We start from the raw sequence: 14,938 nt of genomic DNA on the forward strand, positions 1-14,938 counted from the left end.
CTAGGTCCCACATGGTTGTTTTCCTATTTTAAACAACTCTCCAATTTTATCAGATCACCTTGGTCACCCTTCCTTATTTTTTGTTTGCTTTACTACATCACACTACCACTTTGTAATTCAAGGATATGTTCCCCTTTAATCTCAACTATTTCCTCCATTATTTCTCTCTAGACTACTATTCCTATCATGTCACAATTTCATTTTATTCAATGAAATTTGCTTACTGGATATGACACCCAATATTCCTCTACTGTGTTAGTGAAGAAATTCTTTGTGTCTTTCTTTCCAATACTTCAATCTTAGTCAATATCTCTGATCCTAAGGCTGCTCATTGGTAATCACATAATTTTAGATACATTCTTCCTATCCCATTTTCGGCTAATCAACTTGAATTTGTGCATGATATGAAATTTTCATGTCCCAGGTCATTTGGGGATTTCATTTATTCAAATGTTTTATTCAACATTTAAATCCAAATGAGACCTCTCTAGGTTTTAAAGTATCAAGATTTTTTTTGGGATTCCTAGCTCAGATGGTGAAACTGGAGATTCCTCTACAGCACAAGTAAAATCATCCGTCTGGTTAACAAAAGGGTGTCTGTATTCCAAGGTTTGAATGTGGTGATATTGTGTTCCCCAAAATATTGTGTGCCCAAATAAACTTTTCTGGGTCTGAAAACAGAACAGCCACTAGGTACAGAGGCCAGAAAATGGTGGCACACACATCTTTAATCCTAGCACTCCAGAGGCAGAGATAGGTCTGGATCTCTGTGATTTCAAAGCCATACAGAAAACAGCTAGGCATGGTAACAAGAGCCTTTAATCCTGGAAAGTGATAGGAGAAAGCAGAAAGGTATTTAAGACATGAGGACAAGGATCTGGAGCTGGTTAAGCTTTTAGACTTTTGAGAAACTGTTCAGCTGAGATTCTTTCTTAATGAGGACTCAGAGGTTTCCAGTCTGAGGAAACAGGATCAGCTGAGGAAATGGGAAGGTGAGGTGACTGTGGCTTTTTCTGCTTCTCTGATCTTCCAGCGTTCATCCCATACCTGGCACTGTGTGTTTTTATTAATAAGATCTTTTAAGATTCTTGGTACACTTGAAGGAGAGCCGCAATGCAGGAGCACAGAGAAATTGTATGAGGACTACTAAAGAATACAATGACACAATCTGGTAACAGAGAGTAAACAAAATAATACACAGGCTTAACATTGCTCCATGCAACAAACTTTTTTCTCATTCTGAGTAAGAAATAAGCTAAACCTCAGAGACTGGATATCCAAGTTCAGATGGGTGCTGGTGGCTAACCATGGATGTCAACTTGACTTCATGTGTTGTCGACTAAACCAAACCATGCAACTGTGTATTTGAAGGAGACATTTTCCTTCATGGATAACTGGAAAAACCCACTTTAGGTCTGGGTCACACCTTGTTGTGGCAGCCCACTTAATGGACAAGGAAGAAAGAAGCTTTTGCTTTTTTCCTGCTTGCTCTCACACTCACTGGCAAGTTTGAATGTCCCATGTCATCCTGAACATTATTAAAACCTACTTCTTGAGAGTTGTACTGGATAGTTTTATGTCAACTTGACACAAGCTGAAGGCATCTCCAGAGAGGGAAACTCAATTAAGAAAATGCCTCCGCCAGGCTGTGGTGGTGCATGCCTTTAGTCCAAGCACCTGCGAGGCAGAGGCAAGTGGATCTCTGTGAGTTCGAGGCTAGCGTGGTCTACAAAGTGAGTTCCACAAAAGGCACAAAGGTACACAGAGAAAATCTGTCTCAAAACACCCCCACCGAAAAATAAAGAAAGAATATGCCTCCATAACATCAGTTTGTAGGCAAGCCTGTTAGGCATTTTCAAAATTACTAATTGATGGGGGAGGATCAGCTTGACCTGCTTAAGGTTCCCACTGCTAGTGGGATCAGAATCCATCCCTGGTGCATGGGAGAGATTTTGCGAGCCCAATGAATATATTGGGACACCTTACACAGCCTTGTGCAGGGGGAGGGGCTTGGACTTGCCTCAACTGAATGTACCAGGAGCTGGGAGTGTAGGGTGGCTTAAGGAGAGAGGAGAGTTGGGATCTGTGGTTGGTATGGAAAATGAATGGAAAAAATTTTAATAATAAAAAAGAGAAAAAAGGCATTTTCTTAATTAGTGATTGATGGCAGAGGACCCAGTCAATTGTGAGTGATTCATCCCTCATTTGATGACCCTGGGTTTTATAGGAAAGCAGCCTGAACAAGCCTTGAAGAGCAAGCCAGTAACCAGCACCTCTTCATGACCTCTGGCCCAGCTCCTGCTCCTGGATCCTGCCCTGCTTGATTTCCTGTCCTGACTTCTTTCTAGGATGAACAGTTAATTTGAAATATAAGCAGAATAATTTCTTTCCTCTCCAAGTTGCTTTTGATCATGGAATTTCACTGCAGCAACAGAAAGTGTAACTAAGTCAGGAGTCCAATATAGACTCAACGCCCGTAACTATCTAAGAGTGCTCTAGGATCCATTGCACATTGGAGGTGCTGAGACATCAGTTCTCATGGAATGAGCTGCTATGGGTTCTTGGCCTTTCTGATATGAGGCAGCCATGATTGTACTACCTAGACCATAGCTTGTATCCCATTCTAGTAACTCCTTCTTGAAAAGTATGTAGTCATTCTATCAGTAAATATACTTGTACATCAATGATTATTATTATTTTTTTCATTTTTATTGGTTTATTTATTCATGGAATAAGTGAGTACTACTGTACCTTTGCCATGGAACAGGAATTATGCAAAGGTGTGGGGTTTTAATCCACCTAAAAATTTTCTGGTGTGCCCAGGCTCTGTTTCTTAAACACTTTATATAGATTATGTAAACAAACGTTCATTTTTTCTCCTTTTTTAAATTAAGAGATGGTCTATTCATTCTACATATCAACCACAGTTTCCCCTGTCATCCCTCTTCACATCCCCCAGCCTGTGCCCCCATTCCCACCTCCTCCAAGGCAAGGTCTCCTATGGGGATTCAGCAGAGCATGGTACATCCAGTTGAGGCAGGTCCAATCCCCTCCTCTCTCTACCTAGGCTGATCAAAGTTTCTGACCATAGGCACTAGGTTCCAAAAAGCCAGCTCATGCACTAGGGACAGGTCCCGGTCCTACTGATTGGATGCCCCTAAATAGTTCAAGCTAAACAACCATTTCACTTATCCTGAGGGCCTAATCCAGTACCATGGGGGCTCCTCAGCTATTGGTCCACGGTTCATGTTGTTCCACTAGTTTGACTAGTTGTCTCTGTACTTTTTCCAATCATGGTCTGAATATCGCTTGCTCATACAATCCCTCCTCTCCCTCATCCACTGGACTCCTGGAGCTCTGCCTGGGACATGGACATGGATCTCTGCGTCTGCTTCCATCAGTCACTGGATGAGGGTTCTATGATGATAACTAGGGTATTCACCAGAGTAAGACAGCACAGGCACCCTCTTGACCATTGCCAGCAATCCATGGTGGAGTCTTCTTTATGGATTCCTGGGGACTTCACTTGCAATCTGTTTCTCTCTTTTTCCCATGGTGCCTTCATTTATCATGATATCTCTTTCCTAGTCCACCTACTCTGTTCGCTATCCAGCTCTAACATCCCACTCACCTGTCCATTGCCCTCCATAGGCCCCCTACCCCCAGTTTGTTCATGTGGATCTCATCCATATCTCCATCTCTTGGTGACCCCTGTGTCTTTCCTAGGGCCCTCCTTACTAGCTAGCCTCCCTGAAGCTGTGGGTTGCAGTCTGGTCATCTTTTGCTTTACATCTAGTATCTACTTATGAGTGGGCACATACCATGTTTGTCTTTCTGAGTCTGGGTTACCTCACTCAGGATGATATTTTGTAATTCCATCTGTTCGCCTGCAAACCTCATGATGTCATTGTTTTTCTCTGCTGATTAGTACTCCATTGTGTATATGCACCACACTTTCTTTATCCATTCTTCATTTGAGGGGAATCAAAGTTGTTTCCAGGTACTGGCTATTACCGATAATGCTGCTATGAACATAGTTGAACATGTGGGGAAACCTACAGCAAAACCAAACCAAACTAGTGGGCACTCATGAAATTTAGACCAACACCCATGGAGCCTCCATGGCACTGGACTAGGTCCTCTGCATTGGTGAGACAGTTGTATAGCTTGATCTGATTAATGCACCCCCTACAAGTAGGATCTATCCCTGGTGTATGAGCTAGCTTTTGGAGTCCCTTACCTATGGTGGGACACCTCTCACAGCCTTTAGGCAAGGAGGAGGGGTTTGACCCTGTTTCAGCTGAATGTTCCAGGCTCTCTTGACTCCCCATGGGAGGTCTTACCTTCTTATAAAAGGGAATGTAGTGTGGGTTTGTCAGGTGCAGACTGCAAGGGTGGGAGAAGGGAAGAGGGGGATCTGTGATTGGTATGTAAAAATGAATAAAAATTTCTTAATAATAAAAAAAGAATTTGTTACCCCAAAGAAAAAGAAATAATCCAATTCTGGGCTGAAATCAATAAAATAGAAAAAAGAAAAATACAAAGGATCAATGAAACAAAGAGTTGATTATTGAGAAAATCAATTGATTGACAAACCCTTAGCCAAATTCATTAAAACATAGGTCCTGTAGATACAAATTAACAAAATTAGAGGTGAAAAGAAGGAAATACTTCTCCTCAACTAACTAGTATCTATGGTATTAAAAAGTACTCTACATGCTATCAGTAAACATCAACCCATCTACAAACCCTTGGTTACACAATTGTGCTCTGCCTGCATGATATGCTGGTACAAGGGCACAATACTGGCATAAAGTTGGTAGGAGTAAAGCTCCATTATCCAATTGGATTTAATGAACTGACTTGATGGTATGGAAAACATACCTGCTACGGTGGCTAAGAACCTCAGACTAGAAAGGCTAGGGACTTAGGAGACATAGAAGGATATGAAATCCTACTGTTCTACTGAAGGAACATATCAACAAAAGTACTCCTAACAACATTCTCAAAGATCAGTGTCTTGTTCAGTCATCACCAGAGAAGTTTCCTCCTGCAGCAGATGGGAAGAAATATAGAGAACCACAGCTAGACCAGATGCAAACATAAGAGAACTTGTAACTCTGCCCTAAATGGGATGTCTCCATCAAATCCCTCCCTTCAGGTTTCAGGAAATGCTGCAAAAGAGGAGGCAGGAATATTGTAAGAGTCAGTGCAGACAGAGGACACCAGGGAACCAGGGCCTTCTAGACACAACAGGACTGATGCACATATGAACTCACAGAGACCTGTATATGTCTAATTCAGATGGAGTCCCAGCACTGAGAGGGGATGAGGATACAAGCCCCATTCCTAACCCAGAAGCTATCTCCAGGTGATAAACGCTTGCAAAGAAAAAATTAATGTTCCATCAGAAGTATCACTGGATATAAAAACCACACTTAAGGACCAGCCCCATGCACAGCAGTAGATAACCAACAAAAAATGAACTCCACATTTTTGGAGATTTTTTTGTTGGTCTCATAATGCTTTAGCTGGGCATTTTACAAGTATTTTGCTTATATGGTTTCCAATTTTGTGTTTTCATTTGATTTTATGTGTGTAAGTGTGTGTGAGTTTCTCTGTATCTGGATGTGTTTCTTGTGTTTTGTTTTTCTCTTTCTTTTCCTTTTTCTCGTTCTGTTTCCCCTGTTTGATTGTTTTATCATGTTTTGGATTGTTTGTTTCCTTTTTCTGGGGGGTGTATTTTTTGTGTATTGGTTTCTTTGTTTTTGATGCAAGGTTTCTCTGTGCACCTGTGGCTGTCCTGGTACTCACTCTGTAGACCAGGCTGGCCTGGACTTAGAGATCTGTCTGGCTCAGCTTCCCAAGTGCCACATTAAACTCTTGTGCCACCACTGTCCAGAAGAGTATTTGTCTTATTTTCTAACATGAGAGAAAGAAAGTCTGCTTTGCATTTCTAGTATGTCGGGAGGGTCCGGGATGAGTGCAGTAATGGGAAATTGTGATTGGATGATATGTATGAAAAAAATCTACTTTTAGTAAAAACTTAAATTTAAAAAGGTTAAAGAAAATTAGATGAAATAATAATAAGAATAATGATTTAAAAAATCACTAAGATTTTTAGTCAAAAAAGAAAGAAGCAAACAACATGTCAACCAATTAGGAAAAGAACCAACAAAATTAGAGGAATCAGCACAAAGCACCCAATAACACCTAACTGTAAATGCTCTTAACTCTCCATTGAAAAGATTCAGGGTGATATATTGAATTTAAGAAACTGATGAATAATTATCATGGAGTTTAATTGAATGATAGAGAATAATACTATGCTATTTTAGAAAAAATAGATGGAAATTGAGGTTTTCATGTGAAGTGAAAGACACAGGTCTCAAAAACACAAATATTGTATTATTCACTTATAAGATGAACATGTCTATGAAAGTAGAATTGAGACAATTGGGAAGAAAAAGGGTCAAGGGATAAAGGTGAGAAGGTCAAAGAATGTAAAGGACAGGACTAATATCAGAAGCTGACAATGATATGCATGCTTGAAAATGTTACAGTAAACTCCACATTACTGCACACTAAATTTTAGTTTTAAAGAAGGAAACAAAATTTGTTAAGTTGATAAAAAATGAGAGGTCAGAAGTACCCAACCTTCATTAGTGTCTCTCTGGGCTAAAACCAAAGTATCCTCATGGGCTAACCCTGATTGAATGGAGGTTCAGGAGGCACCACATACTTAGTTGTTTGACCTCCTATTCAGATGTCCTGGACATTGGACATGGGTGATTTTTTCCTCATTACTCTCCAGGATTAATAATTTCTCAACATTGTCTCAAACATCTGGAAATCTTTCTTTCAGCTTCTCTACTCTATTAGTAATGTTTTTGACTGAATTTTGTTTGATTTATTCAGTTTTGTAATACCAAGATGGATTCTCTTTCATAATATGTAACTTATGGCTGAATTTCTTGGTTTGGTCTAGCATTGTATTTAATTCATTCAATTCTTTATTTTAATCCCCCTTATAACAATGACTATTTTAATCTAAAATGTCTATGAAATATATATTTATCATAATATTTCTCATCACATATTATCACCACAACTCTACACAACTAAATTCATTTTCTTTCTTGCTCTCTAAAAACATAAACAAGACAAATGAAAATCAACAGGCATACTAAAAGAGAATGCCAATAAGAAAACAAGAAACAGTTAAACAAAAAGTAAATAAAAAAACATGGAGATGATTTTATACTGTTCAACTAACATGGGTATATGGCCTTCCTTAATGCGTGTTTGATATACCCTGTGACACTTCATTTGAGAAAACTGATTTTTTATTTCAAAGGTAACAATTGCAAAAGGTTTCTTGCCTAGAGTTGGGATCCTGTTTCCCATTCCTCACCTCAATCTGAGGACTCTGTCAATCTTGAACTGGTAGAGTCCTTGGGTATGCTATCATAGGCACTCTGACTTCCTATGTGCATTACTCCTGTTGCATCTAGAATTTACAGTTACCTTGGTATCATTCATTAACTCTGATTCTTTAAATCTGGCTCCACTTACACACAGATCCATGAGTCTTCAAGAAAGGTTTGATGAAGATATCCCATTTAGAACTGAGATCTCAAAAAGGATCTCACACTCAGCACATTGTCCAGTTGCTGGTATCTGTGCCCATTACTGTTTACCACAAGAAGAAGAAGATTCTCTGATGAAAGTTTATAGGTATAACTCCATGGCTATAGTGATATTTCATTGCTATGTTCTTATAGTGAATTATAACAATAGGTTCTCCTCTGTGCCTATAAACTACCGAGTCTCCAGTTCATGGACAATTTAGTAATGCCAGGTATGGGTTCCACCTCATGGAGTGGACTAGTCAGGGTCGCTAATGTAACAGAACTGATAGAATGAATGAAGACATAGAAAAAAAGGGATTTTGAGTGGCTTAAAGGCTGTGTCCCAGGTAGTAAAACAATGGCTGTCTCAAGAAAGATATACCAAGATTCTTGAGTTGTTCAGTTTATGAGGCTTGCTGTCACAGTATTCCAAATGTGGTGTTGATCCTAGAGAATTCTGAGGCAGCTTATGATGTTCAGTCTCAGTTGGATTTCCATGAAGTAGTTTCCAATACCAGTGAATCAGTGTCTCAGGATAGTTAAGGATATATAAACTTGCCATTGAGTGAGAGGGTAAGAAGACAAAAAGCAAAAGCCTACTTCTACCATATGCTTTTAAATGGGCTGCCACTCCAAGATGTGACCCAGATCTGCTCTTGGTTTTATAAACTATCCAATCAAGAAATGACTCAGTGGCATACCCAACCATAGAAGAGTTTAAATTTCTCCATCTGACATAGGAACCCAAATGGTTCGTGATACTTCAAAACCAGAGAGTGCTCATTTACCTTCTGATTAGAATAAATTCTGGATAAATAAATTCTCCAAATGGAACTATCTAGGGCAGGAATATTGCATGTCATGCACACATTCAAAATAAGTAGCAGCAAATGGAATAGGAAAAGATTGACCTAAATTAACTGGTTACCTATTTCCATTCTTGACATCAGAGAAGTTGACTGAGATGTCAGCTTCTGAGAAGAAAAGAGAAAGATTTCTTCGCTATACAGAGACCAATATTGGATGCCATAATCAAACAGCACAAATTATTGATATCATGAAATCATGACATGAAAGAAACAGTAGGATAGAAGCAAACAATGGGAGACAATAGTTGAGATTAAAAAGGAACGTATTCTCACGTTACAAAGTGGGAGGACAGAGTAATAAAAGATATAAGAAAGAAGGAAGGGATGACTAAGAGGCGACTGATAAAATTTGAGATTTGTTTAAACATGAAAGCAACCATGTAGAATATATAAATTTCCACCTTTCCTCCTACAGACATCCTAGAGAATATCCACTGCATAGTAATGTGCCAGGAGCCAACCGGACTGCACACACCAAATACAGAAACACTCTTGTCCTCGGACAGTCCCCTTTACACAGTGTCACTAGAAACCATGCACTAATATGGAAAATGAAAATTCTCTGTTCATGTTTTCCAGAAAGACAAATGGCAGAAGAAAAATGAGGCTGTAGTTTACCCCATCCCATTGGGACCTCTGCCTTGATTGTCAGCAGACTATTTAGCACCACCTGCAGCTGGTCTCACGTGCTCTAACAAGTTCCCCGTCTTTCTTTGACCTTGAGACAGCATGTCAGTTTCAGATAATTTCTCAGGCGAAAAAGAGTCCAACCAAATTATTTCTTTCTGAACACCTCCTAGTGGAACTAACATGTTTGTAAAAAGTGGAAGTGTGCATAGTCTGAAAAACTCGACAGGCATGACAATATGACAGTCCTTCCACTCAGGAATGACCCAGGAGAAATAAATGAGAAAGAGGATACAGAGATGACAACACTGAGTGTCTGTTCAGGGATGTGATTCTCACCCAGCCCTGTCAGTAACAGGACCACAGCCAATGCTATGAAGCTCATTTGGCATTTCCTGCATTTTCTTCTCATTTCCAGTTCCTTCATCTTCCAGTCAGTTTGCTCCCCCTCAAATCCAATTGCCACTACTTTAGCTCAACTTCCCTTCCATTACCGTGTATCTCTAGAACCATCACTAGTTTTCAGAGAACTCAAACCTGACCTCACCTCCAACAGGTATTTCCTATATACCTTTGGTCAGTGAAGAGAAACACATCAGATAGAAAGGATCCTCTATTCGTTTCTTATAAATAGGCACAAGCTGACACACCATCAGGTATTGCCCTTCTAGGGTTGGTTTATACTGTTGTAAAATGGAAACTGAGTCTTAGAGATAATTTAAGTTGAAAAAAAGCTGGGTTCAACACAGGAACTGACTGACCACAGCATGATACTCTTGTTACATATGCAATAGAAATATCCATAATTCTCATTCTACCTATACATCATTCTTGTTCAGAAATCATGGTGAACATTGCCCAAAGACATTCTATTCTGCAAAATCAGTATAGACTTCAGGAACAGGCAATTTGGCCTAGAAAACAGGGTATTTTCTTTTAATATAATTATCCAGGACAACATTGATAATCCTTGGAATGATCAGGGAACATACCCATGGTATTGTTTGTATACTCTCAAGGTTCCTGGGTTCCCCTTTATATGACATGAGCATGAGAGGCAAATATCTTGAAACTGTTGCAGAATTTGACCATCCTATTCATGTAGTTCTCTTTTCCGCTACCAAGTAAGCCAATTCCTACCTAACCCCCATCATTCTCATCCAACATGTCTAAAATCCATGAACCTGGTCTGAAAGAATATTCTCTAAAACCCATCTTATTAGTAACTCTGTATCTCCTTTCTTTACATCATTGATGTTCATGTGCTGGTCCACAGAGATCTATTATTTCTTCTTAGTATTAAGGTTATTAACCAAGATCAGAGCAAATGAATTTAGGAAGTACTGATAACCTTTTGGGATTAGGGCTGTTCAAAGAGTCCCATTATCTACCAGAATCAGACCTTCTTCAAAGTTACTAAAATCAATTTTACATTCATCAAGGGATTTCTTTATTTTTGATATTTATTGACTTATTTATTTAAACACTCTGCTACTGTTTCTCCTCCTCCTTCTTTTTCCAGTCCTCCCATTCCATTTACCCTCTATCTACCTTCCATACTCTCCTCAGTTTATATTCAGAGGAGCAATAAAACTTAGTATATTAGGTTGAATGCTAAATGAGGAAGCACAGTGTGAAGATAGGGGTCCCCAAAATTAACAAGACTCAAAGACAACTTCTGTTCCCACTGTAAGGAGGCCCACAAGAAGACCAATCCACACAACTAGACCATATATGTAGAAGGCTTAGGTCAGCCCCATTCATGCTCACTGATTTTCTGTTCAGTTTCTATGAACTCCTATGAGCTCAGGCTACTTGATTCTGTGGGTTTCCTTGTGATTTTTAGTCATGGATTACTAAGCATCCCATAGAGTCTTTCTTCAACACCCATGAATTTAATAGAGTCAAGCAGAGATGTGTAAACAAAGTCATGACTATGATTATTTCCCCCATTCTAGCATCCTTAGAGCTGTTTCCCTCCCCTTTTCCTGAGAATAAAATTTTTCTTGACACCTGAAGGTCTATGACTGCCAAGAAACCAACAAGAGTTGACATAAGAATCCAGAAGGGGAAAATACTGGTGTGTTTGCTCAGTAAGAAGCAATGACATCACACCCCAACTCCACAACGGTATTTTCCATCCTCAGTCCTATAAAAGCCTGCTCCCATTCAGACCTCACTACCTTCTGCCACCATGAATGCACTCCTGGTCCTGGCCCTTGTGGGAGCTGCTGGTGAGTTTCAAGCTATGTCCAACCTTCCCCAGCATCTTATTTTCAACCTTTGTTATTTCCCAGGCTTTAGTTTACTCTTGTCTCCCTCTATACACTCTCCACAACATCCTTTGTTGAATTCAGGGCCTGGATTACTGAGGCAGAAAGGGAGGCAAAAGTGAAGGTGCATAAACAGAACCAGGTGACACACTCCTTAGCAGCAATTGCACTGGGAATCCAACAACATAGTACTTGGTGAATTTCAGAGGGAAGCAAGGCAACTGACATGTAATCAGACCCTTTGGAGTGTGTTCTCAGGTCATTTCTTCTATGCTTTTCCTGGAACTCTGAGTATTTCTGAGCTCAATAGTATCTACTTTCCTGCCCTGCAGTCCTTTCCCCTGGCAGATATTGAATCTGAGTGCTGACTACTGAGGACAGTGATTTCCGTGCTTTCTCTTCGTCATTCTGCTCAGGTAGTAATACTAAAACAGTGGGGAGGTGATATGGTGCTGAGCAATCCACCCTCCAACAGCCTGATGAATTGGCTTCTTTTGTTTCCTCTCCAGTTGCTTTCCATTCTGAGACTCTAAAAGCTAACATACAGGTGGCAACACCAAATAATAGATGGAAAGTAAACGGGCTGTGGACAAAACTGACTTGTAATGGGATCCCACTGTTTGTGTTCTTAGGTAGTTCCTGATAGTCCAGCCCTGATGCTCAGAGGAGATCTGAGGCTTTTGGGAACTCTCTGTCTTTCCTACAGATGCCACTAGTGGGAAGTACTAAAATTTATGTTACCTATAAGACACAGTGATCTGAGTTTTCCTATACTCATTGTGCTCAGTAAAAATTCTGAGGGTTAAAGTTGCCATAAAGCCAATGGATTCACCCTCTAGCACCCTGATAAATTGGTTTATTCTCATTTCCTATCTCCATTCAAGTTGCTTTTCCTGTTGACGATGATGACAAGATCGTTGGAGGATACACTTGCAGAGAGAATTCTGTGCCCTACCAGGTGTCTCTGAACTCTGGGTACCACTTTTGTGGAGGTTCCCTCATCAATGACCAATGGGTGGTATCAGCTGCTCACTGCTACAAGAGGTAAGCAATGGGGCCCTGGCTGCAGAGCTCATGGCCTGGGACATGATTAGAACATAGCATTGGGCAAGTGGTGAAGTTGTATGGTGACTAGGGAAAGCCTTGAAGACAACAACTGTTGGCAGGAGCTAAGCATCATGAGCAAGAACGAAATTTGATCCAGAATAAAAATCCTCTCTCTTCCCAAAACAAACCCATAATGTAGCAAGGATTATCGGCCTTTAAACCCTGATGAATTGATCTTGCTATCATAGACACCAGTGAGAAAGTCAATCAAGAACTTTGTATAAGGATGACTAGCTAAAAATTATAATAACCTCTAAGTTTTCAGAAATCAGGTTAAATATTGATTAAATCAATGCAGTCTCTACTGTGTGTTCTTAGTCCTGAGTATGTATTACAAAGATGACTAGGTTTCTTAAAACACTGTACCCAGGGCTAGATTCTGGCTCAGTATTTCTGGATTTGGAAGCAAGAATGTAAACTTCTCTCAGGGTGCTATGCCACACTGTTGTGGGTCCTGGCACAACTCTTCGGTCGCCACTGGATTAGGTTCTACATAGTAATAGTTTTTAACAAAGCAAGAAGTATTTGTCATAGTTCCTACTATAGTAAACAAAGACTCGGAGTGTGAAGTGTACATCAAATGTCACCTTGGATCCACATTCATGGGTGTATCAGAGTCGTAGTATAACAGGTTAAAAACGAGCCCAACTGCACTCCTTTATATTATACCCTACATACCAACAATGTCTCTAGATTAAAGAACTAGGGTGCCTAACCAGACTCCTCTGAGCTACCCCTGAACATGAAGTTTTGGAACCTGTGGTGTGTTTTGGATAATGTGTTGAAACTCTCAACCATGGCTTTTCTTTCCAATAGCCGCATCCAAGTGAGACTGGGAGAGCACAACATCAATGTCCTTGAGGGCAATGAACAGTTTGTCACTGCTGCCAAAAGCATCAGGCACCCCAAGTTCAATTCGAAGACCCTGGACAATGATATCATGCTCATCAAGCTAGCTTCCCCTGTGACCCTCAATGCCAGAGTGGCCACTGTAGCTCTGCCCACCTCCTGTGCACCTGCTGGCACTCAGTGCCTCATCTCTGGCTGGGGCAATACCCTTAGCTTAGGTGGTAAGTATGACATTTACCTACTCCATCCTTTCCTCCCCATGTTTCCAAAACCAGACTTGTCTCTGGATTTGAACTATTTGCTTTTGCTTTCCAAATTCGTTTGAACTACTAACTATAAGAAATATATCGTTGGTAACAAAGGACTAAAAAGTACCAAGAAGTTCACTTCCTGTAACCTAAAAATAACAAATAACACTGTGTTATTATACTGAAAACAGGATCAACAATGGTCATTTTATAGTTTGAGAAAGCTTTAATTCTTTGTTGGAATTTATATACTTAATGAATTCTCTGGCAGTTAGCCATGTTGTTCAGGGATCAATTATTGTTCCCCAGGGTGCTCTAATACATATTTCTCCTTTGATCACTACCTCCTCTCAAAGTGAATAATCCAGACCTGCTCCAGTGCCTGGATGCCCCACTGCTAACTCAGGCTGCCTGTGAAGCCTCCTACCCTGGGAAAATCACCAACAACATGGTCTGTGCTGGCTTCCTTGAGGGAGGCAAGGATTCCTGCCAGGTGAGTGGCTCCCTTTCCATATGAAACACCTCTTCTCCAGGAGGGGGATTTAAATATTCAGTATTGTGAGATTAGAGATTCATCCAGAGAGATAGGGGAAGTGCTCTCTACCCTGGATGTCCTTTCATCTCATTAGTAAGATTAGAGGATATGTTTCAATGAAAAACATATGGAGTCAGAAGGTGACTGGAATGGGTCTTAAGGTTAGAGCAGGTGTGATCGTTCTTCATGCTGCTTCTTTAAACACTGTATTTCTCCATCCTAGGGTGACTCTGGTGGCCCTGTGGTCTGCAATGGACAACTTCAGGGCATCGTCTCCTGGGGCTATGGCTGTGCCCAGAAGAACCTCCCTGGTGTATACACCAAGGTCTGCAACTATGTGGACTGGATTCAGGACACAATTGCTGCCAACTAGAGATCTCCAAACATTCTTTAGTCCCTGAGTCAATAAAGTGCATTTGCCATCACTACCTGTTCCTCTGTCTGACCTTTCTAGTCCCTTAGCTCTGGGAGGCAAGCTCTTATCTGAAGGCTTTGAGATCAGGCAGACATTCTCCACTAAAGTCATTCTGGACTCAAAGTGGGTAAAGAAACAATCATCAGCAACATCTGAAACACAACATAAATTTCAGTGGAGCCATAATACCGAGTTTATTTTATTTTACTTTTTCAAGAAAAGTCATGTCTTAATAGTGGAGGTTAAGATTTTTCTTCCTTAGTATATTGGGGGACTCGAAGTTGTAAAGTATACATATGTTCTGCAGTAGACAAGACTACTGATTTCTTTAACTATGGCAGAAACTCTTTGTTTCCAATGTAAATCTTAGCAATGATTAAACCA

At 40.3% G+C, this 14,938-nt stretch overlaps 1 protein-coding gene across 1 annotated transcript; it reads left to right on the forward strand.

The window, feature by feature from the left end:
* Positions 1 to 11,321: 11,321 nt before the first annotated feature.
* Positions 11,322 to 14,512, forward strand: LOC102905363 (trypsin-5). Its single transcript, XM_006998117.4, has 5 exons — positions 11,322 to 11,361; positions 12,285 to 12,444; positions 13,324 to 13,577; positions 13,961 to 14,097; positions 14,363 to 14,512. The coding sequence occupies exons 1-5, from the start codon at positions 11,322 to 11,324 to the stop codon at positions 14,510 to 14,512; spliced, it is 741 nt and encodes a 246-aa protein (XP_006998179.2).
* Positions 14,513 to 14,938: the final 426 nt, after the last annotated feature.

Source organism: Peromyscus maniculatus, chromosome 3 (genome assembly GCF_049852395.1).
Source record: "Peromyscus maniculatus bairdii isolate BWxNUB_F1_BW_parent chromosome 3, HU_Pman_BW_mat_3.1, whole genome shotgun sequence".
Classification (NCBI taxonomy): Eukaryota; Metazoa; Chordata; class Mammalia; order Rodentia; family Cricetidae; genus Peromyscus; species Peromyscus maniculatus.